This window comes from Sturnus vulgaris, unplaced genomic scaffold (genome assembly GCF_052056855.1).
Source record: "Sturnus vulgaris isolate bStuVul1 unplaced genomic scaffold, bStuVul1.hap1 Scaffold_195, whole genome shotgun sequence".
Classification (NCBI taxonomy): domain Eukaryota; kingdom Metazoa; phylum Chordata; class Aves; order Passeriformes; family Sturnidae; genus Sturnus; species Sturnus vulgaris.
The window spans coordinates 11,015,299-11,041,971 of NW_028276170.1; the positions used below are offsets into that span (position 1 = coordinate 11,015,299).

The 26,673-nt window shown below is 50.8% G+C and overlaps 1 protein-coding gene across 1 annotated transcript in view; it reads left to right on the plus strand.

Annotated features, from left to right (window-relative positions):
* The first annotated feature begins 3,824 nt into the window (after nucleotides 1-3,824).
* LOC148218076 (uncharacterized) overlaps nucleotides 3,825-26,673 on the plus strand; it is a 119,499-nt gene continuing 96,650 nt past the window's right edge. Inside the window, 2 exon segments of the mRNA XM_088158043.1 lie at nucleotides 3,825-4,293; nucleotides 17,722-18,219. Of these exon segments, the coding sequence (XP_088014169.1) occupies nucleotides 3,825-4,293; nucleotides 17,722-18,219 (967 nt within the window).

The following is a 26,673-nucleotide window of genomic DNA, read 5'->3' on the forward strand; positions in this document are numbered from 1 at the left end:
GCGGCTGGTACCCCTAAAGAATTGGTCAGGGCCCTGGGACCGCCAAATTGCATTTAGAGATGTCCCACTCCTCCTCCTTTCTAGTCCTGCCTCCTCTCCAGTCCTTCTCCTGCTCCTTCCTCAGCCCTCCTCTGCCTCCATCCCTTTTCCTGCTCCCCCTGGGCCCAGCACCCACCCTTCATCCCCCTGTTTTCCCAACACCCTCACATCCTGTGGTAGGAGCTGGGATGGAGCCAGGGCAGGTCGGGCTGGGGCAGCGCTGGGCTCTTGGGCCAGCCTGGGCACCCCCCCATGCACCCCCTCCCCAAATTCCCCTGTTTGTTTATTGGGGTCCTGGCACCTTTGGGGTTGGGGCGGTGCCATGTTGGGGTTCAGGGTCTTCCCAAGGCCCCCTAGAGCAGGGTGAGAAGGGGGGACACGACCATTCCTTGGGGTCCCCATTCCTGATCCATGCTGGGGCCAGTTCTGCGACCCCCCCCCCCCCAATCATGGCTCCCCCTGCGGGGTCCCTCCAAGTCCTTCCCACTGGCTCCCAATAAACAGGACCAGGCAAACTGGGAAGCTTTATTGGGAATACTGGGAGCAGCCGTTCGGGAGCAGAGTGACACCGGGCTGGGGGTCCCCGGGGGGAGCACACACGTTCACCCGAGTCCCGCTGGCCCCAGACAGGTGAGCTCCCAGCAGCACCAGTAGCACCAGTAGGGCCCCAGCTCCCCCGACACGCCCCATGCCCAGCGCCGGGCGGTGCCGCCAGCCCCAAAGCAGCCGCGCTGTGCCCTGGGGGGGTCCCCGCGGCCCCGCCCCACGCGGCACTGGGAGCACCAGTCCGGACCAGTTGGAAGCGTGGGCGGGCGGCACCAGAACCCACGGAAGTGAGTCCACCACAAGGCGTTTAGAACCCCCAAAATTGGTGGAAATCATCAGGATTCTCCCAAAAAGGAGGTTACATCTGCCCATAAACTAACCGGGAAATCCCCCAAAGCTGTTTATAACCCCCTAAAAGTGGCAGAAAGCAGCAGGATCTTCCCTAATATGAGCTCCTGTGATAGGTTGACTTAGGAAGAAGAAATTCAGAAAAGATTCTTCCTAAGGGAATTTCCTCTGTGGGGGTTGGGATACCTGCAACAGCCAATTAGAGAAAGTTAGTTCGCTCCGTGAACACACATTTTGAGGAAGGTAATCCGGAACTGAGCCTCTTTGTCTTCCAGCGGCTGAGCAGGTAACATCAACCCGAGCTTCCCCCTCCCCCATGCGGGGGGGAGGCTCGGGAGGCCGCTTGGGCCCCTTTTGCCAACGAGGGGGACCCGATGGCCGGGGGGAGAAAAAGTTGTGTGATGAGACCTTCACGGCTTCCTCCTCCACGGGCCTGCGGCTCTGGCGTGGGGGGAGGCCGACTCTTGCTGCTGCCGGACGGGCCGGGCCTGCCCGGGTGGCCATGAGCAGTGTGGGGCTGCAGCCCAGCCCCAGAAAGGCTGATTAACACCTCAGCTGCCCCCCCCAGCACGGCCTGAGCCTGGCCCAACTCTTGTAGTTGTGTTAAACTTTAACTCTTTAGTGCTCAGATAAGATTTGCAAAGCCTCCAGCCTTTCCTTTTAATATGAAAGGGAATAAGAAGATTTCTGAAGTCAGTGATGTAAGAGCTAAGTTTTTAAGATGGAAGGAGAATGAGAAGATGCCGAAATGGCTGAAAATCTTTTTGTAAAATTGTAGGGATGAACTGATGTACTGAATATTCCTATAAACTATGGAAAGAGACATGGGGGATGGAAATGTTCCATTTAATAGATGATTTGACTAAAGAGCACCTGTGTTAAGAATTTCTGTCCTGAGAAAAGAAGGAGATCTTGGTTTTCTGAAAATGAAGCCTGAGCAGAGAAAAAGGAGACAGAGAGAATCTTTGCGGTTGAACATTTCATTCTTAAAAGTAATACCCCATGGAGCAGACATGGCCCACATCTACAGCTTTGGGACGGCTGTAGAGTTGGGAGGAGCGTCACGGTTGCAGGTTCCCGGGCGGATGCAAATCGTGAAAGATAAAACCACAAGAGAACTGGTTTTTTTCCTTCTTGTGGGAAAAATCCCTACAACTTCAACAAGAAGAAGCTTCTCTCTCCAGAAAGTGAACTGAGAAAGACTAAATTGGGCACTGACCGAAGTATTTGTTATATGTTTGTTTTGTTGTTATGAAGATTGGGAGAGGGAGGGAAGGAGTGATCTAAAAAATCTTATTCTGAATTTTTTTTTTCCTCTCTTTTTGTTTGTGTAGTTAATAAATTTTCTTTTATACTCTCTCAAGTTTTAGGCCTGCCTTGCTCTTTTGCTCCTGGTTCTGTCTCACAACAAGAAAAATAAGTTTATTCAAATTGGCAACTCAAACTCAAGACATTAATTTGGTGCATTGGCCGGGAAACGTCAAAATTAAACCAAGACAGCTCCCCAAGTCCTTCCCTGTGGGGCCCCACTCCAATGTCAGAGCCTGTTGGAATGTGTAAAATTAGAAGCCTCTCTGAGTCACTCAGAGAAAAGAATGGAGGGATTGTATTAAAGCCTTTAGAGAAATTAAAATATATTAAGCCACACAGACGTGAAGTAGAAGGTTAAGTTTTAGTTTTAATTCAGTAGGAATATTATTTAATCACATAGATATGAAGAAGAAGTTTTAGTTTTAAATAAGAATATATTTTAAGTGCCTTAAGAGTGTTTAAACCCCTAAAATCTATTTTAAAGTTCAGAAACTTAGCCCCGGACTGTGCTAGGTTACAATGGAAAGATATGCCCAAAATGATGTATTCTGTGACCTCTTCATGAGCTGTGGAAAGCAGGTGGGGCAGTGATCCTTATCTCTGTGGGAGATATCCTCTGCTAATGGGCCATCTGTTAAAACCATGTGGGGCAGTGTTCTTTATCTTTTCCACAACCCATCCTTCCTCCAGGAAGATATCTTCTGTTAATGGGCCATTGAGTGCCCCTGCATGACTGATAAAATTCCATCATCCCACTGGGAGATGCTCCAGCCAGGGGGAGCAGCCAAGCCTTTCCTAGCTAGATAAAATCTGAGATTTGGAACACCAAGGCAGCCTTTTTCCATTGAATTCCAGAGGAAAAAACAGACATTTCCATTTCATCACTGAACCTTTGGAGGAAAACTGCACCCTTCTAGAGGACCAGTGCTCAACTGAACAACATCTGTCATCCAGGAGGACTGCAGCCACCATTTAATGGGACTGCTACCAACACGCTGACTGACGGGGTGTCAGGTTGTATTCTGACTCGGTCAGTGTTTTGGGTTTGTTCTTTGTAATACTGTAGTTCCATTTTAATTTTTCCTCGTAAAGAACTGTAATTTCTATTCCCATATCTTTCCCTGAGAGCCCCTTAATTTCAAAATTAAAATAACTTGGAGGGAGGGGGTTTACATTCACCATTTTAAAGAGAGGTTTCTGCCTTTCTTAACAGACCCCTATCTTTCAAACAAACACAGGAGGTTTTTGGTTCTGAATCCTGGTGTTTGGGAGGTTCTTACAGACATGACATGCCCAGTCCTCCTGAATTCTGGAGATGAACTTGGGCAAGGAGTTTATGGAGCTCTCTTCCTGTTTTTTCCCCAAACCAGGATTTTTCATTCCCAAGGCGTTGGCAGATGGAGGACGGTGAAAAGCCCCATAGATCCCTCATGAGGAGGGGCTGCAAACCCAGCCCAGGGAGCTGCGAGGAGGAAAGACCCTCCCTGTTCCAAGAAGGTGGCCGGAGATCCAGACAGAGCTCAGAGCTGGTGGAGAAGCCTCCTGGAGGGGAGAAGCCCCACGAGTGCTCGGAATGTGGGATGGGTTTCAGCTACAAGTGCAGGCTGATTCAGCATCAGATGATCCACACTGGGGAAAAGCCCTACGAGTGTGGGGAATGCAGCAAGAGCTTCAGCAACAGCTCCAACCTGATCCAGCACCAGGTGATCCACACAGGGGAACGGCCCTACACCTGCTTGGAATGTGGGAAGAGTTTTGGGTGGATGTCCTCCCTGAGATACCACCAGCGCATCCACAGTGGGGAGAGGCCCTACGAGTGTCCCAAGTGTGGGAAGAGGTTTCAGAGAAGCTCCAATCTCCTCCTACACGAGCGGATTCACACAGAGGAGAGGCCCTTCCGCTGCCCCGACTGCGGGAAGGGCTTCAAGCAACATGGCAACCTCACTGTCCACCGGCGCATCCACACTGGGGAGAGGCCCTACGAGTGTCCTGAGTGTGGGAAGAGCTTCTCACAGAGCTCTAACTTGACCCGACACCAACGGAGTCACCACTAAGGGAAGCCCTGTGAGTGCCCCGAGTGTGGGAAGAGCTTCGTGCTCTGCTCCAGCTCCATCCCCCATGGGAGGATCGGTGTTGGATGATCCCCAGTGACCCCCGTTGGGCAGAGCCCTGGTGATCCGTGGTCCTGGTGAACCCCACTGGGTGGGGGGAAGTTGTTGGAGAGATTTCTCTCTGTTTTCCTTCTGTTGCTATGATTTGATTGGGAATAAATTCCCTCGCTGTGCCCAGGCTGGGTCTGTTACACCCGTTTTGCTGTTTTGTGTGTTTGCTCTCCCTGTCTTAATCTGATCCTGGTGCTCCTGGTTCAACTTTCTCTTCCCTTGCAGCTGGAGGAGCAGGATCAGAGTGGCTTTGGTGGGTGCCTGGCATCAGGCCAGCGTCACCCAGGCCATGGGCACCCCTGAGATTCCAGTGTGGTGATGCATTCCCCCACTTCTAGATAAAGTCCAACCCAAACTGCGGCTAGGATGAAACATGGTTATGACTGGAGCCCACTCTCTATCAACAGAAATCCAAAAGGAGACCTTTGAGCTCTCCTGGGCCACCGTGGGCTGTGACCAGCAGTCTCTCTCTGAGTGGCCTCAGAGCCAGCAAACCCTCGGCTTTGCTGTGCCTGGAGGATCGCTGAAACACGACGTGTCCTGGGCCCATACCCTCACTGCTCAAGGCCCCATCCTTCGGCCAGTGGGAGATGCAAAAACATCTGAAGGGAGGATTTCACTGAGCTCTGAGGTGAATTGCCTACATTGACTATTCCTGTCTGTGTTTGCCCCTGCACATATGCTATAGCACATCTGGGAGAAATACAGCTTTCCTAGGTGTGGAAGTACCTTGGATATCTAAGTTAGGCCTGTAAGCAAGGTTCAGTTATAGTTATGAACATACTTAAATGCTGTTAAATGCTAAGTGTTTTGCTAAATTCTTAAATGTAAGTAATCAGGGTTGTTTTTGTATTAAGTTGCTAAGTACAACTTGGAAGTTATAGCTGTAAGTTAGCTTAAACTTGTTAAGTATTATTGCTCTGTGGAATTGTTAATGTTATCAGTTAAGTTAGGTATAAGTTCGGTGTTGTTTTCTGTTGAATTGCTAGGCCTAAGGTATAAGTTAAGTTACAAATTAAGGTAGAATTTAAAGAGTTGTTTAGAGTTGTTAAGTTTTTAGGCCGTGTTCCTTTTAATCCCTGCATGCACCTAAACACAGCACACACCCACCCACACTCCCCTAGGGAGTTCCCCGTTAATTTCTGTTCTGATTGCATGGATTTTATTTGGTGTTGTTCTTGCCTTGTTGTGCCTCACCTGTCCTGTAGGCAGTAGAGTGAATCTTGCCAACAAACTTATTGTACTTTGTTGCTTAATATTAAATCTGACTTTTGTTCATGCCCTTGTCACCGATTTTTAAGCGATCTCAAACGCTCTCATTCATGACAGCACCACAATGTCCCGCATCACCGAGGGCCCTGACACACGCCCGTGTCACAAAGGGCCACCCCCGGCACCCAAGAGCAGAGGGACAGCCTGGAAGCGGCCCAGAGCAGCCCCGGCCTCGTGTCCCTGTAGCCCCTGGCGTGGCCAGAGCCCTGGGAGGCTTTGGGGTCCCCACGTTGGTGTCCCAGGGGTTCCCCGTCTCCAGGCTCATCCCTTCTCCAGGCTGCCCCTTCTCCAGGCTCCCCTCACTCCCGGCTCTCGGGGTCCCCCCTCTCCAGGCCCCCATTCCAGGCTCCGGCACTCCCGGGGCTCTCCCCTTTTCGCTTTCCCCCCCTCAAGGCTGCTCCCCTCGCCCTGCCAGTCCCGGGCGATCGCCACGGGGCTCCGGGGACCTCCATCCCCCACCCACCGCCGGGGCTCTGTCTGCAGCCGCCACCCAGACATCCCCAAAAAACCACCCGGGGACCCCGCAGGATCCCCCAAAAGGGGATTTCGGGACAGCTTTGGAGCCCTGCAAGATTCAAACACTGCTCTGCCCGCCGCGTCCCGAAAAGAAGAAACAGGGAGAACTAAAGATACTTCGGGTGAGCTCCAAATATCCCTCACCCTTTCAAAAAAACCCTGCCAGGTCCGCCCAAGATATTGGGGGCGAGGTCCCCCTCCCGAGTCACCTATGTCAGGAAAATTAATCCAAAAACACCAGAGGTTTATGTCCAAAAAGGAGACAGAGGAGTCCTTTTTGCTTTATTCGAATAAAGGGAGAGGCCATGGGACATTCGCCTGGGATCTCTCAAATTTTTGGAGGACGCAGCCTCCTTTTTATCCTATTTTCCCGGCCGCATTTCCCTCTCTCTTTCCCCATTGGCTGAGGTACTTGAGAGGCACAGACTTCCCGGAACGCCTGATACCTGAAATTCCCCTCTAATGTATAAAATTCCCTTTTAATTTTTAATTCTTATAGAATTCATAGTTTCCCCCCCCCCCCGTTGCTTCTTTCATCTTTCGATATCCAATTTCATTTATCAGCAGCCCTACAGTTTGTTTGTAAAGGCAAATATCTCTTTCCATTCATCAATCAGTGGAATCCATCCCATTGTTTCTTTTATCTCTCAGTATCTTATCTACAGGCTGATCCACAGCTCATTTGTAAAGACAAATTCAACATTCCTCTCAATCCCTCCTCTTTTATTGTTTAATAATTGTCTTTACAAACTTTAGCTCTCATTGACTTAATTTCTTGTCCCTGAGTTGTTTTTGGTTTTGTAATTATTTGGAGTGACATCAATTTCTGTCCTTTTGTAACCATCTCTGGATCAGTAGGCGTGGCTATTACCTGCATCCCTTTGATCACATGTTGAATAAGTTGTACTAAGCAAGGGAACATGCCTGGCAAAAAGATTAGAGTTGCTACAGCACATAAGAGGAAAAAAAGCAGTTGTTTAACTTATAGTCCACCAGGTAGCCAAGAAAACATGTCCTATTCCCATCTTTTTCATCTTTGGACTGGTACATGAGCTAATTTTTTAAATTCATTTTGCAATTTGTTTCACCACTTTTCCATTGTCATCTACTTGTCTATTTAGGCAATAAGTGTCTTTTTCAGAAGAATGAAGCCGTCATGGACTTCCTTCTTCATCCCAAAATCCTGTTCCATTACAGACTTTACTCAGGGTGTTAATCTACTATTGAGGTTTTACTGGGCTGGCCACCCATGGCCCGTTTTCAGATTGTCCTGGCCCTCCACAGACCCAACAATTGCTAAGGTTAAAGGTTTTTGCTACTTTTTCTCCTAAGGTCAAAAAATTATTTTCCCATTCTTGGCCCCAACCTAACTGATAATATAAAGGGAACATTATTAAGGGAAACATTCTGATTGTGTAATCTAATTTCCTAACTTAATTTTTACTTTCACGTTGTCTTCCACACCACCTGTGGCGAGTGAAGGCACAGAAACAGCTCAACATAAAGAAAACAATGACAGCAAGGGTTGGCCCCCAGTGCCTGGAGATCTGAGAGGAGGGATGCCCACACAGACTATTTCAGCAGGCACTCTGTGGGTGGGCACACGAGGCTTCCCCCGATGTCGACGCCCTGGCTGCTGCTCCAGTCCCCTCCTGCCGAGTGTCAGTCGCGGCTTCCCGTCCTTCTCCTCCAGCTGAGATGTCCAAATCTCTGGGGCTGCAGAGACCTTGGCCCGAGTGTGATGGGTCCAGCCGTGTTCAGCTGTCTTGACGGCTGTGTCTGTGCTCAGCAACACCTGGAAAGGTCCACGCCACTTGGCCACCAGTGGTGCTTCTTCCCACTCCTTAACCAGGACCCAGTGTCCCGGTTGGATGTTGTGAACAGCAAAGTCCAAAGGCAGGGTCTGTGCCAGCTGAGCTTCCTGTCGAAGAGATTTCACCAGAGACAGTATCCAGCCACATATTGTTTTAAATACACATCACTTATCTCTATCCCCCCACTAGGCTGAGAATTACAAGGGGAAGGAATTCCAAACATCAATTCAAAGGGAGATAATTGAATATCTCCCCTGGGTCTGGCTCTTATCCTTGCTAAAGCCAGGGGCAGGAGCCGTACCCACGGCATTTTAGTTTCTATCACCAGCTTCAGGAGATGTTTCTTTATTTCTCCATTTGTCCTCTCAACCTGGCCCGAACTCTGTGGGTGCCAGGGGGTATGGAGGTTCCACTGTATCCCTAAAGCAGTCATAACTCCTTGAAGAATTTTTCCTGTAAAATGAGTTTCCCTATTTGAATCTATTGCTTCCACCATCCTATATCTTGGAATTATTTGTTCCAAAAATACTTTAACAACTGATCCTGTAGTTGCTGAAACAGTTGGAAATGCTTCTGGCCACCCGGTTAATTGACATACTATTACCAGAAGATATTTAAATCTTGCCACTCGAGGCATTTCAGTAAAATCCACCTGGCATCTCTGGAAGGGACGTACTGCCCAACGCCTCCCTCCCCTGGCCAGTTTCTTTGTAACTTTGTTGTTGGTTTTAGCACAAGTCAAACAACATTCAATAGCTCGCTTTGCCAGGCTAAAGAGACCAACAGCAGCGTTCATTTTGAGGAAGGCTTCTGCCAGTCCTCGGGAGCCCCAATGACTCCCTTCATGAAGTTGTTTTAACAATTGTAAGGCTAGAGCTTTTGGTATCCACTGCTTACCATCCCTTGTAAACCAATTATTTTCTCTTTTCTCTGCCCCACTCTCTTTAATTATCTCAAGTTCCTCTGGTGGAAAAGAGAGTTTCTCTGGCAGTGGTGCAGTTACTGGGAGCATAGGCAGGATCTTAGAGACTTCTGGCAACAATGCAGCTTTGAGAGCTTCTTCATCAGCCAGTCGGTTTCCTATTGCCTCTTCCGACCATCCTGCCTGATGCCCCTTAATGTGGATTATCTCCACCTTTTTTGGTAAATTCACTGCCTCCAATAGGCGAGAGATTAAGTTCTCGTGAGCTAACGTCTTTCCTCTGCAGCTTAATAAACCTCTTTCTTCCCACAGTTTTCCAAATGCATGTATTACCCCATATGCATATTTAGAATCAGTAAATATATTTACTGTCTTGTCCTGGTATAATTCACAGGCTCTCACAAGCCCGTACAGCTCTGCTGTCTGAGCTGACCAGGTGTGTGGTAACCTCCCCCCTTCCTTTAATTGCTTCCCATTCACGATAGAGTATCCTGTAAATCGTTTCCCTTCTACCACCTTGGAGGGCCCATCAATGAACACGTTCTCTCCCTCAGGCCAGGGAATATTCCGTAGATCTTCCCTAGCCCGTGTCTGGAGGTCTATAACCTGGATACAATCATGGATTTCTTCCTGGCCCCCCTTTTCTCTAGGGCCAATTAAATAAGAGGCTGGATTAAAAATTTCCCCACCTCTAAGTTCTAAATCCTCCCGTTCCATTAAACAAGATTCATACTGTAATAATCGAGCACTCGTCATCCACTTAGAGGCTCTCTCAGTTAACAAAGCTTTAATCTGATGTGGGACTTTAACAATGAGATGCCCTCCCCTTGTCAGCTTTCGGGCCTCAGCCACCATCAGAGCTGTGGCTGCACAGTTCTGCAGACAATGGGGCCGCCTCTGGCCACCGGCTCTAACAACTTAGAAAAACAGGCACCAGGCCTCCGTGTTCCCCCATGCTCTTGCACCAAAATTCCTTTAGCATGACCCTGTTTGACATCCACATATAGCTGAAATTCTTTTTCTGCGTCTGGAAGAGCCAAGACTGGGGCCTTAACCAATTTGTCTTTTAATTTCTTAAAACTTTTCTCTCCTTCTGGTGTCCATACCACAACATTAGGACTGTTTTGAGTTAAAAAGTTATATAAAGGTCTGGCCACCACAGAAAAATCCTCGATCCATGCTCTACAGTACCCCACCAACCCTAAAAACCGCTGTAACTCCTTTTTAGTCTGGCGTAATGGTACCTGTAAAATCCCTTTTTTGCAAGAAAATTAAGCAGCTTTACAGTAGCCTCTTCAACCACCTTTTCCTGTTCCCCTGATAAGAGCAAATCATCCACATACTGCAACAACTTGACTCCTGAGGGTGGAGTAAACTCTCTTAATATTTTCTGTAAAGCTTGCCCAAACAGAACTGGTGACTCTGTATATCCTTGAGGGAGTACTGTCCATGTCAATTGTTGTTTTATCATTTTCCCTCCTTCCTCCTGTTCCCACTCAAAAGCAAAATACTGTTTACTATCTTCTGTGATTGGACACCCCCAGAAAGCATCCTTCAAATCCAGTACAGAATAATACTGATGTGAAGAAGGGATTTGATTTAGGATTGTGTATGGATCTGGAACTGTGGGATGCCTTGGTTTGACAATCTCATTTATTATTCTTAAATCCTGCACCATTCTGTAGGTTCCATCTGGTTTCTTAACCGGCAGGATAGGAGTGTTATAGGGAGACATACACGGCTCTAAAAGACCTGCTTTTAGCAGGGACTCAATAACAGGCTGTAACCCCTTCTTTCCCTCCCTTGAAAGAGGGTATTGCTTTTTAGACACCACTTGTCCTGGTTGCTTCAAAGTAATTTGGAGAGGCTCTATGTCCAGTTTCCCATATTTCCCTGGAGCTGCCCATACTTCCGGATTTATTTTAGCATAAGCCTTTTCAGACATTTTACACAAAGATATCACAGTTTCGGACTCCGTGTCACTTCTTACAATGCTAATTTGCATTCCCATTCTAGCCATCAAATCTCTTCCCAGTAAATTACAATCACAATTAGGAACAAACAAGAATTCATGCACTTCAAATCTGTCCCCCACATCTATTAACAGCAGTTGAATAAAATGCACTCGCTCATCCTTTCCGCTTACTCCTTGAATAACCAAGGATCTTTTTGACAATTTCCCCCACTTAGGTATAAAATTTAAGGTGGACGGAGAGGCCCCCGTGTCTACAAAAAAACACACCTCCTCTCGATCCGGACCCACCTTAAAAGTTATCAAGGGCTCCTGAGTGGTGGGTCCTTGGTATAATAGGAGCCCCTGACACCCCTAACAATCCATTTCCATTATCCTCTGGACTTCCTCCTCCTGAGGGTCCAGTTGTTTCTGCGGACACTCGTTTTTCCAATGCCCTTCTGCCCTGCAGACAGCACACTGGCTCCTCCCCAGCCGCTGTTTGGGTCGGCTGTCCCCTGCCGAGGAGGGAATCCCTCTGCCCCTTCCTTGTGGCCGACCCCGTCCCCTCTGTCCCTGGGGACCCCTTGGACCCTGTGGTTTATTCCTCCGGGGCTGCAAAAACTCTGCCATCATCTTTGCTTTAGCTTCTGCCTTTTCCTCATCCCTTCTTACATATATCTGCTGTGTTTTTCTAACCAATTCCTCTAGAGGCTTATTCTGCCACTCTTCATCTTTCTGTACTCCTTTCCTTATATCAGGCCAGGCCTTAGTAACAAATTGCACTTTAAGCAATGTGTTGAAGGCTGGCCCTTCAGGATCCATCCCCCCGTGCTTCCTCAAGGCATCCCTAATCCTCTCCAACCAATGAGGGCTTTCCTGTTTCTCCTGTTCTAACGACAGAGCCTTAGCTATGTTGTTAGTTCTGGGAGCTGCTGACTTGATTGCCCTGATCAAATAAGCACGGCAATCACGGTGAGCCAGACTGGCCTGGTTATTTGGGTCCCACTGGGGGTCTGCCTGGGGGATGGCATCACCCACCGTAGGTGCATTGGGTCCAGCCCCCCCTGCTGCTTGTGGATGTTCAACCTCCCACAGCTGCCGAGCTTTCTGCAAAATCATTCGTTTCTCTGATGACCCAAACAAAATTCCCAAAAGAAAATCCCAATCCTTTCACGTATAATCCGCATTTCCCAAATATTTCTCTATCTTTTCCCCCACCCCTATGGCAACATATAAATATTTTTTTTTTTAACCCTCTTATATCCTGGGTAGTGAGTGGTACAATTACAAACCCAAATCCTCCCCCTTGACCCCCCAAAGGAACTTGACAGAGTGGCATCTGGTGTACTCCTGTCTCTTGGGGGGCTTCTGATGCCCTAAACTGAGTTCAAATTCTAGTTCTGGGGGGGGTGATACAACATGCTGCTCCCCTCCCCCTACACCATCATCCTTCTCAGGTGGGGCTGTAGGAATAACATTTCCCTGATCCCCTTGCTCTGAAAGTTGAGGATACAGACGACCTGCAGCTGGCCCTGGGTCAGCTGGCAACACTGGAGGACAAGACGGGGGAAGGAGCTGAAAAACATCCCAATCCTCACCACTTTGCTCTTCCTCCTCTTTTTTCTTAACACATAAATTTCTCTTGTTTCTTGTCTGACCCATATTAATCCACATTCCCTTTCAATCCATCCTTTCCAATTCTCCTCTAAGTACCTTCACAAAATTCAACACAAATGAATTTTATCTGTTCCATAAGGTGGCCATATAAGTCCCCTTGCCAACTTATACTCTGGCCACACAAAATAACAATATCTTACCATAATTTCCATAGTTACTTCTGGGTGAATATACAATCTCTCCCAAGACCTCAGCATTCTCCCCAAGGGACTCTCCGGGGGTATTATGGGATCGTCATCCCTTTTTCCGGGGCCCCTTCCCAGCTTCACCTTTCCAACCCTCTCTGGGTGCCCCGTTTTACCTGTGCTACCCTCCATGGGTGCCCTCTCAGGTTCACCTGTGCTACCCTCCATGGGTGCCCTCCCAGGGTTGCTCCCCGAAGATCCCATTTTACTCACTGGTGAGATTTTCAGTGGTCCTTCCCTGTGGAATCTTCACGGACCCCCCTGGTCTGCCACTCGTCTGTCTCCTGGACAGTCTCGGGAACCCAATGGATCGCCCGGTACCGGCCGGCACCAAGGGGAGCTGATCACCCAAACTGGGTGAGGCGCCTTCAGCTCCACTCGCTGCCCCGGACGGTGGAAAGATCCCGGACGAGCCCCCAAAATTGTCAGGAAAATTAATCCACAAACACCAGAGGTTTATGTCCAAAAAGGAGACAGAGGAGTCCTTTTTGCTTTATTTGAATAAAGGGAGAGGCCATGGGACATTCCCCTGGGATCTCTCAAATATTTGGAGGACGCAGCCTCCTTTTTATCCTATTTTCCCGGCCGCATTTCCCTCTCTCTTTCCCCATTGGCTTAGGTACTTGAGAGGCACAGACTTCCCAGAACGCCTGATACCTGAAATTCCTCTCTAATGTATAACCCTCCCTTTTCATTTTTAATTCTTATAGAATTCATAGTTCCCCCCCCCCCGTTGCTTCTTTCATCTTTTGATATCCAATTTCATTTATCAGCAGCCCTACAGTGTGTTTGTAAAGGCAAATATCTTTTTCCATTCATCAATCAGTGGAATCCATCCCATTGTTTCATTTATCTCTCAGTGCTAGCCTTATCTACAGGCAGATCCAGAGTTCATTTGTAAAGACAAATTCAACATTCCTCTCAGCCCAGAGGAGAATCTAGCACAAAATATTCTCCCTGTGTATTGCACGACAAAAAATATTCAGGGGAAAATACTGTGGCAGCTGAGGCTTGTGGAACTCCCAGAATACTGAGCCTGCAGAGGAGGCAAACAGCCCTGGCAGTGCCTGAGGGGACTTCTCCTCACAGCCTCCTCTCAAAGTGTGTCACTTCAGCAGGGGAAGGCTTTCAAACCTTTGCCTTTCCTTCCTCCTGTGATAAAATTTAAGGCTCCTCCTGAGAAAATACTGACCTACAAATAGTTCTCCATTCCTCAACAAAGCTACTCAGGTGCTCAACTTAAGAAAGAGCAATACAAAAGGTATTCAGAAATTTCCCATCAAGGCCTATTTGCAGAGAAACCCCATCATATGGGACCGAATATTTATTGACACCAGTTCACTCAAAAGAAACCCAACCCTGTATTAAGCAGCGTTTTAAACGAACTTGAATTCTTTTTCCTCACATATCAACTGGACTGGTTTGTTCCTTTTTTGTCCTAGAGAGAATATTAGAATGATTTGCTCTTGACAGGACTCCTTGGGTGGTCCCCAGCGCTGGCTCCTCACCACGCCTTACCTGGGCTGTTAACGCAGCCTGTCAGCACCACCTGACTTTGGCAGCCTGTTCAGGCCTCGGGCACGGCTGGTGCCACGGTCCCCTCTGGTGCCACGGTCCCCTCTGGCTCCTGGCGTGTCCCTGCTGCTGGAGGAGCCCTGCTCGTGCTGCTGCCTGCGTTCAACAACCCCGGTCCTGCTCCCCAGGCAAAGAGAGACCAAAATCACTGCTTTGGGCAGCTCGTTTGAACGAGTTGAACACTTACTCATCTCTAACACAGACCTCTTAACACTCACACACCAACACCTGGAAGTCACCTCATCTACAGAGGTGAGGAAGCCTGAGAGAACAGAAGGTCGACGTTCAAGCACATTTGTGGGACACATATTGAGAAAGTAAGAAAATTACAGCCTGAAAAATATTCCAGGCTGGAGCTTTTCAGCTCTGTTCCCAGCTGATAAGCTGGTTCAGCTCAAGGCTAGGGAGAATTTCTCCCAGGCTGATAATTTGGTCAAAATAAAAAGGAATTAGTAACAAAGATAGAACAGCTGTTGTGATGTGTGACCAGGCCCTGGGAATGGGGTGTCTTCTGTCTGAACCAATCACCTTTTCTCTACTCTGGGAATTACGAGTCATGCTATAAATCGAGTGTATTTCTGAATAAACTTGTCTCTTTCTTCCTGTCATGAAAGATGACCATGTAGCTGTGCATCTTATTTCCGCCGCACTTAAAGGGTTAAAACCCGATTCCATGGCTACACACATTGGGTTTTTAATTTAGTGGAAGCGCTCACTCGTTCACAAGCCTTACTTGTCAAACTGGATTGTGCGATGCTATTGTCTTGCTTGTGTCAGAGAGAAACCAGGGAGAAATCAGCTAAGAAATGAGAACCACACTTGGGGCTCGGGCTTGGCAGACAAAGGGAGCAGGGCGGCACCTGCCCGCTTTGCCCGAGTCCCTGCTCCTGCCGGACAAAGGCGGACGCGGCTCCGTGCGGGGCGAGCCGGGCACTCCGTGCCGGGGCCGGGGCCGAGCGCTCGGGCGGGCGGCGCTCAGGATGCTCGGGCAGCGCCGCGGGCCGGGCGGGCGCGATGGAGCCGCCTGAGGGCTGGGACCCCTCCGGGCGTCCGGCCCGGCGCACGCAGTGGCTGCTCAGCGCCCTCGCCCACCGCTACGGGCTGGAGCTCGGCGTGGAGAACGAGATGGTCGTGCTGGCCAGCGGCCCGGAGCAGTCCCTGCAGGAGATCTTCCAGCAGCGGGACTGCGCCGGGCCGGGCCGCATCCCCGGCGAGGAGTCCCGCACGCTGTGCCGGGCGCTGGGGCCGGAGGAGGCGGCGGAGCCCGAGGAGTGCGCGGGGCTGTGGGACGGGCTCTGGGCCGAGCTCACCTTCCGCCAGCTCCACGCGCGGCTCTGCGGCCACTTCAGCACCCGCGCGGGGCCGTGGCTGCCGCTGGGCCGGGAGGGCGAGCACATCGAGAGCCACATCCGCCCGCGCAGCCCCCGCCGAGCCCGAGCGGCGGCCGCCGGGGCCCTGCTCCCGAGAGCGCTGCGAGGAGATGGTGGCGCTGGAGCGGGCCGAGGAGCGCATGGCCGAGCTGCAGCAGGAGAAGGGCAGCCTGCGGCAGCTGCTGGAGGACGTGCGGGCCGCCCTGCAGAGCAGCGATGCGCGGTGCCCGGCGCTGCGGCTGAGTCCGGGCCGGCTTCTGCACCGCGCTCCCGGCGGCGGCTCGGGTGGCCCCGAGCGCTTCAGGAGAGATGCTGCTCTCGGAAAGTCAGTGTTTAGAACCCCTCCACCTCCGCACTGAGACCGAAGTTGCTCCTTCATCCTCGGCATTAACTTTCCAGTAAAGTTTAGTTACAAGGGAGGCTTTTAGGAGAAATGTATGGCACCGGTGTGCCATTAAATATATTTGTGATGAGCACTGTTCAAAGTGTAGGGGAGTTCAGCTTAACAAACCCACGTGTACAATGCTGCTGCTGCTTCTCCTGCACGTGCAGCCAGGATGTGCTGATAGCAGATGCTGGGTATGCACTGCTGCAGGGTTTTTCCTGAAGTATGAAAGAGCTTTGGGATCCTTCCCTGCACAAGCACGTGCAGTGCCTCAGTCATAAGTGCCTCAGAAATATCAGAAGTGTGTCTTCTTCAGAGTGTGGTCACAAGGGTTCAGAGTTGGAGCCAGTTCTGTGGGCAGGCTGATGAATAGACTGGGGCTCCTCTGCAGAGCCCCATTTATTCTGGGGCTGCTTTCTGCTGGTTCTGCTGGACTGGCTCGAGTGAAACACACACCCAATTAACAGCAGTTAAATTACTCTGGCATGAAACAGTGGGGAACAGGCAGAGCAGTGAAGGGCAGCATGGACCAGTTGTTCTGGCAGGTCTGACGAGGTCTGGTTTGATACAGCACTCACAGAACTCTGCTCCACCTGTGACACTTCCACTTGCAGTAGATGACTGTTCCTCTTCACAATATCCAGCAAGGCAGGTCAAAGACACTTTTACCATTTTCATCTTCAAAAGGGAGAAGAAATCAGCAGCAAACATGAAGTAACCTGTCAGAGGTCCAGGGAAGAAACAAAAGAACAAAGAGTGGTGGAAAAAAACAGTTGGAGCATCGATCCTTATCTCTGTGTGGGAGATATCCTCTGCTAATGGGCCATCTGTTAAAACCAGGTAGGGCAGTGTTCTTTATCTTTTCCACAACCCATCCTTCCTCCAGGAAGATATCTTCTGTTAATGGGCCATTGAGTGCCACTGCATGACTGATAAAATTCCATCATCCCATTGGGAGATGCTCCAGCCAGGGGGAGGAGCCAAGCCTTTCCTACCTAGAGAAAATCTGACATTTGGAACACCAAGGCAGCCCTTACCCACTGGTTTCCAGAGGACAAGAGCTACCAGACCTTTCTACAGCATCACTACTACAACAAGACCACTTCATCGGGACTGCTACCACCACCCTAACTAGCGGGGTGTCAGGTTGTATTCTGATTCTGTCAGTTGTTTTCTTTTGTACTATTGCATGAATTTATCTCTTTTCCTATAAAATTGTATTTCTGACTTGGAGACTTTCACTGGTTTTGCTTTCGAATCAGCACAATTTTGGGGGGGATTTTGGCTGAAGCTTGTTATTTGGGGAGGTTTTGATCTGTGTGTTAAAGTCTGGAGGATTTGGGGCAGGAATCTTGGTGTTTGGGAGGTTATTACAGACACAAGATGCTCAATGACTTCCAGAGATGAACTTGGGCAAGGAGAAACACCCTGTTTATGGAGCTCTCTTCTTGTTATTTCCCCCTAAACCAGGATTTGTCATTCCTCAGGTGTGCGGGGATGGAGGAGGCAGAAAAGCCGTGGAGATCCCTCAGGAGGAGGGGCTGCAAACCCAGCCCAGGGAGCTGCGAGGAGGAAAGACCCTCCCTGAGCCGGGGAGGCGGCCGGAGATCCAGGCAGAGCTCAGAGCTGGTGGAGAAGCCTCCTGGAGGGGAGAAGCCCCACAAGTGCTTGGAATGTGGGAAGGGTTTCAGCTGGAGCTCCAACCTGATCCGGCACCAGATGATCCACACTGGGGAAAAGCCCTATGAGTGTGGGAAATGTGGGAAGAGCTTCAGAGACAGCTCCAGCCTGCTCTGGCACCAGATGATCCACACAGGGGAATGGCCCTACACCTGCTTGGAATGTGGAAAGAGCTTTGGCAACAGCTCCAACCTGAGACAACACCAGCGCATCCACACCGGGGAGAGGCCCTACGAGTGTCCCAAGTGTGGGAAGAGGTTTCAGACCAGTTCCAATCTCCTCCTACATGAGCGGATTCACACAGAGGAGAGGCCCTTCCGCTGCCCCGACTGCGGGAAGGGCTTCAAGCAAAATGGCAACCTCACTGTCCACCGGCGCATCCACACTGGGGAGAGGCCCTACGAGTGTCCTGAGTGTGGGAAGAGCTTCTCACAGAGCTCTAACTTGACCCAACACCAACGGAGTCTCCACTAAGGGAAGCCCTGTGAGTGTCTCGAGTGTGGGAAGAGCTTCGTGCTCTGCTCCAGCTCCATCCCCCATGGGAGGATCAGTGTTGGATGATCCCCAGTGACCCCCGTTGGGCAGAGCCCTGGTGATCCGTGTTTCTGGTTATCCCCGTTGGATAAGGGGAAGGGGTTGGAGAGATTTTTTTTCCTTGTGCCGCTGTGATTTGGTTGGTAATAAATTCCCTCGCTGTGCCCAGGCTGGCTCTGTTGTTCCCGTGCCGGTGCTCGGGGCGGGATCTCTCCTGTTCCTTCTCTCAACTCCCTGGCCTGTTCTCAGCCAATCAGAGAATGCGATGAAGAAGATTCAGCCAATCAGAGATAGCAGCTGTGATGACTCACCGGTTGCCGGGCTGACCCGCAGCACCCAGTGTTCCCCACCTGGACCCACCCTCCCCCCCAGTCACGATCCCCCCGCGGGGTCCCCCAAGTCCTCTCCCAGTCCCGCCCCACAATAAACGGGACGGGGCGAACTGGGAAACTTTACTGGGAACACTGGGAGCAGCCAGGCTGGGACAGAGTGACAGCAGGGCGGGGGGAACACACGATCCCCCCTAAATCAGCGTGGGGACCGAGCGGGGGGTCCCTGCCTCACCCGAGGCCATGGGCAGGGTCTGCCGCCACTGCTGGGTCAGGAGTTCTGTGGGCAGAGAAAAGGGGGTAGCACCTGACTGGGGGCCCCATGGGGAGCGCACACGCTCCGGGGTCGGAACGCGACCCCGGGACCCTCCCCCCACCCTTCTTGCACAGGTAGAAGCCGAGCCCCAGCTCCAGGAAGACGAAACCCAACACGGAGCCCCCGATCCCCATCAGCACCTTGCTGCGGGCGGTGTCCGGCGGCATCTCTGGGGGTCCACAGGCGTCAAGACCTCCCAAAATCTCTCACAGACACCCCAAGCTACTCCAATCACCCTCCCAGTCACCTCTAACCCACCCAGGACTCCTTAAATCCTCCTCCCAATATCTTCCCAGCCTCTCCAGGACCCACCAACGCTCCTGCTTTCCATCTCAGCATCCCATAACCCCCTCTCAGTTGCCCCCCACCACCTCAGGACCCCCAAACCCTCTCCCAGTCCCTACCCGGTCTCACCAGGACTCACCAGAACTCCTCCCAGTCTCTTCCCATCACAGCCAACCTAATTCCAACCCTTGATTTCCAGCTCCAGATCTTTCTCCATCCCCTCCAGGCTCACTCAAATCCCTCCCTGTTCCCCCCAGCTGATCCTAGTGTGTCCCCACTCTCTCCCAGTGTCCCCCAGTGTGTCCGTCTCACGGTGGCCCTCGAGCTCCCAGCCCGGCCCCAGCTGCCTGCTCTGCTCCATGGATTTCTACACTGCTGAGATCCAGGTGAGGTGGTTCCAGGGCCAGCAGGAGCTCTCAGGGCATGTGGTGGCCACCAGGACCAGGTCCCCAACAGGAGATGGCTGGTGTGGCACTGAGAGGGACTGGGAATGAAACTGGAGAGAGTGGAGGAACACTGGGAGAGAGTGGATTGGATTGGGGCAATGGGAGAGAGGGTGGAGGTCTGGGAGTGGACTGGGAATGGAATGGCTGGGGACTGAGAGGAATTGGGAGGGACTCTGGTGACACTGGGAGGGACCGTGAGGACACTGGAAGAGACTGGGATGGAGTGGGAGAGCCACTGGAGTCACTTGGGGTGAGGGGGCAGGAGGCCCCGGGGATGGGCACAAGAAGGGCTGACGTGTCTCGGGTGATTCCCAGGGAGGTTTTGAGGGGCTCCAGGGTCGTTCCCAGGGCAGGGTCCGAGGGGACACGCTCTGCCCCACGCTCACCTCTGCACTCCACGAGGAACGGGCTGGACAACTCGTAGTTGTGCCGGCAGTGCCTGTCCACCGCAGCCCGTCTGTACTCCATCCATTGCGGGTCGCTGTTCCAGTGCCTGGCAGCCTTGTCCCCAAAGGAGGTGTCCCCACGTGCAGCCCCACATCGCTGCCGAAGTGCAGGAACTGCTCCCGGTTGGAGATGTTCCTCTCCACGAACCTCAGCCGGTCGGTGCCGTGAATGAAGTGACACTCGGACTAAACCATCTCCTGGAACAGCGCTGTGTGTGCAGGACACAGGTCCGGGGGTGTCCCCCCAGCAGCCCCCCAGCAGCCCACAGTAGCCAAGAGCTCCGGGGCAACCCGGACTCCGCACCCCCAGTGCCCCACGGCTGCCATGGGACCCTTCATCCTGCAGTCCCACCCTTCTCTGTATTTTCCTCCCCCTTTCCCAACATTCCCCAGTCACCAGCCCCCCCCCAACATCTGTTTGGGGATCCCACCTCCCCATTTCTTTTTCTCTCCCCACTGTTCCCACCATCCCACCACTTCCCGCCCCTCCCGCTCACCCGAGAGCTCCGTGCCCCCAGCCCGGGGGGCTCCCAGTGGCACCAGTAGGGCCCCAGCTGCCCCACACGCCCCATGGGCAGCGCCGGGCAGGGTCTGACACCTCCCCCCTGTTGGATCCCTGGAAACTGAGAGGTTTGGGCTTTCTGTGCTGACAGGCACTGACCCCCAGGAAAATGCTGCTTTTGACCTGAGGCTGTGAAGAAGGTTTCCTGAACTGAGTGATAGAACTGGGATCACTGGTGTGTTGTTGGAATAGAAATGTGCAGTGTCACATAGTGGAAAATTAAAATTTGTGATTTTAGAATGTAGTAATATATATTAAACAAGATGGAGATTTTAGGGTGGAGGTTTCTTTCTTCTTCACTTTCTTCACGGGTATAGGTGGTACTTTTGTAATTAGATAGAAAATTCCACATTGCAGGTCATGGGTGATTGGTTCTTGGGCTATTATGGTGTCTTTTTTTAATTGGTCTCATTGGCCCTTAAAAGGCCTTGTAGAGAGAGATACGTCGCCATTTTTAGCCTGTTGGCTAGAAGTGCTATTGAACTCACTGTAATATAGATAAGAATTAATAAACATCTGAGTCCGAACACGAAATACCGTCTCTCGAGCATTTAATCTCGACTCTAGAAAAACAAAAAAGAAGATAAAACGTGATAGCCCCCACCTCAAATTCTCCTGGCGGGGGGCGCTGGGGGCGGGGCGCGGGTGGAGTCCAGGTGAGGAGCTCTGGGCGCTCTGGGACTGCCTGAGGAGTCATCAGCGCCGCGCGCTCTGATTGGCTCAATTATTTTGGTGCCTTCTCTGATTGGCTGAGGAGAGGCCCGGGAGTTGAGAGGAGGGCCGGGAGAGATCCTGCCCCAGGCTAGCGGTGGAAGAACATCCAATTAACAAGGCATGCAGATCATTTCCCAGCGGTGCCCACACTCCTGTAGGAACTAAATGCACCGAGGATCTCACGAGGGTCACCAACTCTCTGGCGGCCAAATCCAGCCCTGCGCTCCCTGCGGGTGCGGGCACTCTGGGAAGGGCTCAGCTGCGGGTCAGATGGCCGGAGAGTGGCTTGGTGGTCACCTCGTGTGTGAGGCAGTGATGGGCTGGGGAGATGTGTGGACACCACATGATCAGAGAGCTGACTGGGTAAAGGGACACATCAACAGCGACACCGCAGTGACAGGCAGCCAATGCGGGCTTGTTTCACTAAAGTTTGGGTTAAGTTTCTCTTGGGGGTTGTTTTTATTTTTTTTTTTCCCCCGCCTAGTTCTCTGGAATTTTTTCCCATTGACATGCTAAGATGGCTAGTGATAGGGGGAGACTCCCTGACCCTTTTTGGAGTTTCTCTCGTAGGGCAGGGGGGATGGGGAGGGAAGAGGGAGAACACTGCAAAATCAGGGGCAGGTAAAGGAGAGGTGTGTGCAGCTGCTCGCTCTCTCGCTCGTTTGGCTCGGAGAAGGACGGCCACTGGAAAACCTCGCCCTGCCATCCCAACACCGGGAGCTTGGCTGTGGGACCTCGCACTCTCCTGGTCGGACACTCTCCCACTTCAGCCTGCCACCTCCACACAACCTATTGGAGCACTGGGACTGACACTGCCTCCAAGGATCCATGAGCAGAGTCTTTCCTCCACCCTTCCCACCCAGGACACAGCCGCCATCACCCCCAGCACTCCTGCAGCCACACGGGATCACCGCATCTGCCCCTGCCCACCGGGAGCCGGCTGGCACTGACTGCCAACTTGGACAGAAACTGCAGCAGAGGGGAAAGGTGTCCACAACCAGAAGAACTGTTACTGGGTTCCCGTCTTCTATTTGTTGTTAATTACTTAGCTGTTGTTGTTTTGTTTGCCTTGTTATATATATGTATATATACTAGTAAAGAACTCTTATTCCTATTCCCATATGTTTGCCTGAAAGCCCCATAATTCCAAAAGTATACTAATTCAGAGGGAGGGATTTATTAGCTCAATTTCGAGGGAAGGCCCTGCTTTTCTCCAGCACACACCTGCCCTTTTTCAAACCAGGACAGATTTTTGGCACCCAACATGGCCCCTTTCCCTATGGGAGTGGCTTTTAATGAGTGTGAGAGAGAGGTTTGTCCACAGAGAGAGAATGCAGGAGCACCATCATAGAATGTGCTGGAAGACCCTTAAGGAAGGGATCCAAGAGCTGAGAGAAGTGGCAGTGCTGGAGGTGCTCTTTGGGAGGGATGGACAGCATGACAATGACCCTGACAAGGTCAGGTGCACAGGGCAGATGATGTGGAACCTGGCAGACCTGGGGCCATCTCAATACACCACCTTTATTGCAATGGTTAATGCTGAAAGCAGCCGAGAAACAGTGGGTTCTGTCACCAACAAACTTAGAAATTAGGAGAATATGATCAATGGCCGATGCAGGCTCGTGTCTCTGCTGTGATTAAGGAACACAAAGAGAAGTTTAAAGAGGAGATGAGGGAAGAGATGAGGAAGATCAGTGCAGCACCAGTGCGAGTCACAGGCCCCAAAGTCAGAGCCCAATGTCCCCCAGCTAGGGAGAGGGTACACTCCACGAGCTGACCTGTGTTTCTTTCTGCGTGGCCATGGGGAAGACATGAGAAGGTGGGATGGGAAACCCACTTCTGTCCTGGCAGCACGGGTGCATCAGCTCAGGGGGGGAAACACAAACTGAGGGAGCTCTGATAAAGTGAAGGTAGCCTCAGCCTCCCATGACCGAGGTGCAGGGTATTACAGAAGGGAGGATGATGTGTCAGATCCCCTTGATGGAACCTCCAGCATGTATCCCCAGGAAAGAAAAAATAACCAGGGCTAGAGGGGCCCTGCCTCTAGCCAGAGAGAGGGACGGGAAAACCGGGTCTTTTGGATGGTGTGGATCCAATGTCCTGGCACGTCAGAGCCACAGAAATACAGAGTGTTAGTTGATCCTGATGCACAGAGTACCCTAATGCCATTGGGACATGTGGGGACAGATCCTGAGTCCATTGCTGCGGTGATTGCAGGAATTGACTCTGCTGGAGGCTGAGGTGAGCCTGACTGGGAAGGAGTGGCAGAAACATCCAAATTTGACCAGCCACTTCCCTGGTGGACGTTGCCCATGGTGTCTCTGCTGCAGCTCTTGCTGCTTTGTCCAGTCCATGGCTCTGGGCCCCTTCTCTTTCTTCTCTGGAAAATCACATTCCTGTATCTCCATCTGCTTCGTCTTTTTGTAAGAATCTTCTATTTACAAGGGTCCCCAGCAGGTTCTTCTATTTACAAGGTCTGGACCTCCACAGCTCTCGACTGCTGGCAGCTCTTCCCAGTCACCTTCCCCCACTGGGGTTCCAACTCCACCACTATCCCCACAGCCGGGCTATTGCCTATCACATCGGGGTCACCACTCATTGCAGTTGAGACAGAGCAAAGACAAAAAACTCCATGTTTGTGCAACAAAAACCAACTTTTATTGAGGGCTGTTCTCCCTATATAGCCTTTGAAGTCTGCACGGTTAGCTCAGCTTGGCTAAATTAGTTGTCACCTTGCTAAGTGGCCAGTGGCTGCCCATGTCCCAAATGGCCTAGACCTGCTCCCCAACAGCTCAGACTGCTCAAGTTATATCATTACAGTAGTTATATTATTATTTACATTATAAAATTACAATCGGGATTAGTTATAACTGGAAGGCCTCCAGGCCAGCTGTTAGCTACTACAGGTTTAGTGCTGGCCAAATCTTCCACTAGAATTATTTACTCATTTCCTGATGTGAGATAGGATTAGGAGGAAGGCAAAGCCGGCTCAAGCTTTAAAGGGTATAAAGAAAGAACTTTATTAACAGAACTAAAAGAATTACAAGAATCAGAATAAAACCTTCAGAACACTTCTCTGTAAGGCTTTTTCTCGGCCCAAAACAGGGTCTTTCACCCTTCCTCCGGTCTAGCTCAGGTGTTAGGGTGAAATTCCCCTGGGCCCTAGCCACAGAGACATAGATAAGATATCAAAAGAGGCTCTTTCCCCTAATAAAGTTATAGGTTTATTTCTCGTGGGTAGTGAGTGAAAAGGGAAGGGAAAAGAGTGGGGGAAGAGAGAGAAAAGAGGGGGAAGGACAGGGTAAAAGCGTGGGGGGGGGGAAAAGAGAACAGGGGAAGAGAAAAAGCACGGGGGAAGAGAGTGGGGGGAAAAAGAGAAAGAGCACGGGGGAAGAGAGAGATGCGGGATAAGAGAGCAAGGTCAGTGGGTCCTGACCTTTTCTAGGGTCTGGAAAGGGGGGGCGGGGAGAAATTGGATCCCAGCCAGCTCTGTGTGGCCAGGAGGGGAGAGGGACCAAGATACAGGGCACAGCAGGGGTCATGGAATGTACCATTTACAATGTATCTAGGAAACGCAACATCTCCCCGTTTTTTGTTTAACAAAGTTGAAAGAAGGATATTGGTATCATTCAAATTACGATTTTGCCCACCACTTGTAGCTGGCGGGAGGGTTAGATTGTTTCAAGTCCTTCATTTCTATGTGATTGACTACTGAGGTAGAGGGAATGAGACTATGAATAGCCTTGAAAACCAAGTGACGTAGGATCCCGAATGCCATTATTACAAGGAAAAGAATAACAAAAATTAACATAATTGTTTTGACTATAGATGTCCACCACCCTCTGAGTCCCCAGCCTTTGAACAGTCCATTGAACCAATCTTCAGATTCTTGCTTCACTTGTCCGATCAAGTTGTTCATGTTTCGGAGGGCAGCATGGATGTTAGGAGCTTTCGAGGTCAGGTCCATACAGTAAAGTCCTTCAAATTCCTGGCACTCATGTCCGTGTAGTAGCAAGAGAAAATCTATTTTCTTGTTGGAGCGTCTGTGCCAGGGTCACCCAGGTGTTCTGACGTGGCTGAGGGACGATCCATGCAGCTGCTAGACTGTTCAGTGTTAGCAGGAAGACAGCTTGGATGGGGTTCATCACGGGACTGAGAGAAGAGAAGGTTTTCTCTAGAAGGAAAAACAAACATTATAAAACCTATTAAAAGTCTCTATCTGCCGGAATGCCACCTTCTATGAGGATTTCTTTTCCTTTTTTCCGGCGGCGTCTTCTTTTTGAAGCCACTGCTACCTGCTCCTCGTTCTCCTCAGTCGGAGCAGGATGTCAGGGCCTGAGGGAGTGGATACACATGCATAGCCACGCCCCCAGGTAACAAGCTCATAGGGACCTTTGATTTCCCAGGTTTCTGGGTCCCTAATCAAAACTGGAGGATGCTGGGATAACTTGAATTGTTTACTACTGTTAAAGTGACGTACCACAGGTGGACTCATGTTTTCAAATGAACAATTTAGGAAATTGATAGTAAACATGGCTTTGCAGAGCTTCTGCTGTGGAGACATCCACACAGTTGAACTGCTCTGTTTAGCCAAAACCTGTTTGAGTGTCTGATTGGCTCGCTCCACTATACCTTGGCCTGTGGGGGAGTGGGAGGTGCCAGTTTTATGTTCCACTCCCCACTGCTGGACGAATTCCAGGAACTCCTTGGACTTATACGCTGCGCCCTGATCAGTTTTGATTTCCTTAGGGATCCCCAATACTGAAAAGGCTTGCACTAGGTGTTGTTTAGCATGCATAGCCCTTTCTCCTGCATGGGCAGAGGCATAGACTGCGCCTGAATATGTGTCAATGCTTACATGCACATATTTGAGGCGACCAAAACTAGGAATGTGTGTGATGTCTGTTTGCCATACCTCACAACTGCCAAGACCTCGGGGGTTTACCCCCATGCCTATTGAGGGCATGGTGTGCAGCTGACAGTTGGGACAGGTGGCCACAATGGCTCGAGCCTGACTCCGTGTTAGCTGGAACTGACGCATTAGACCTGGTGTATTCTGGTGATACTGCTAGTGGCTCAGCTTTGCCTGTTGGAAGATGTCAGGAAGGTGTGCTGGTTCTGCTGGGGTTGCTTGTTCTGCTGGGGTTGCAAGGGAGTCTGCCTGACGGTTCCCTTCTGCAATTTCGCCTGGCAAATCTGTGTGTGATCTCACATGCACAACATAGAACGGGTGTTTTCTATGAGAAATCAAATAAATTAGTTTGGAAAGCAACCTGAAAAGCTGC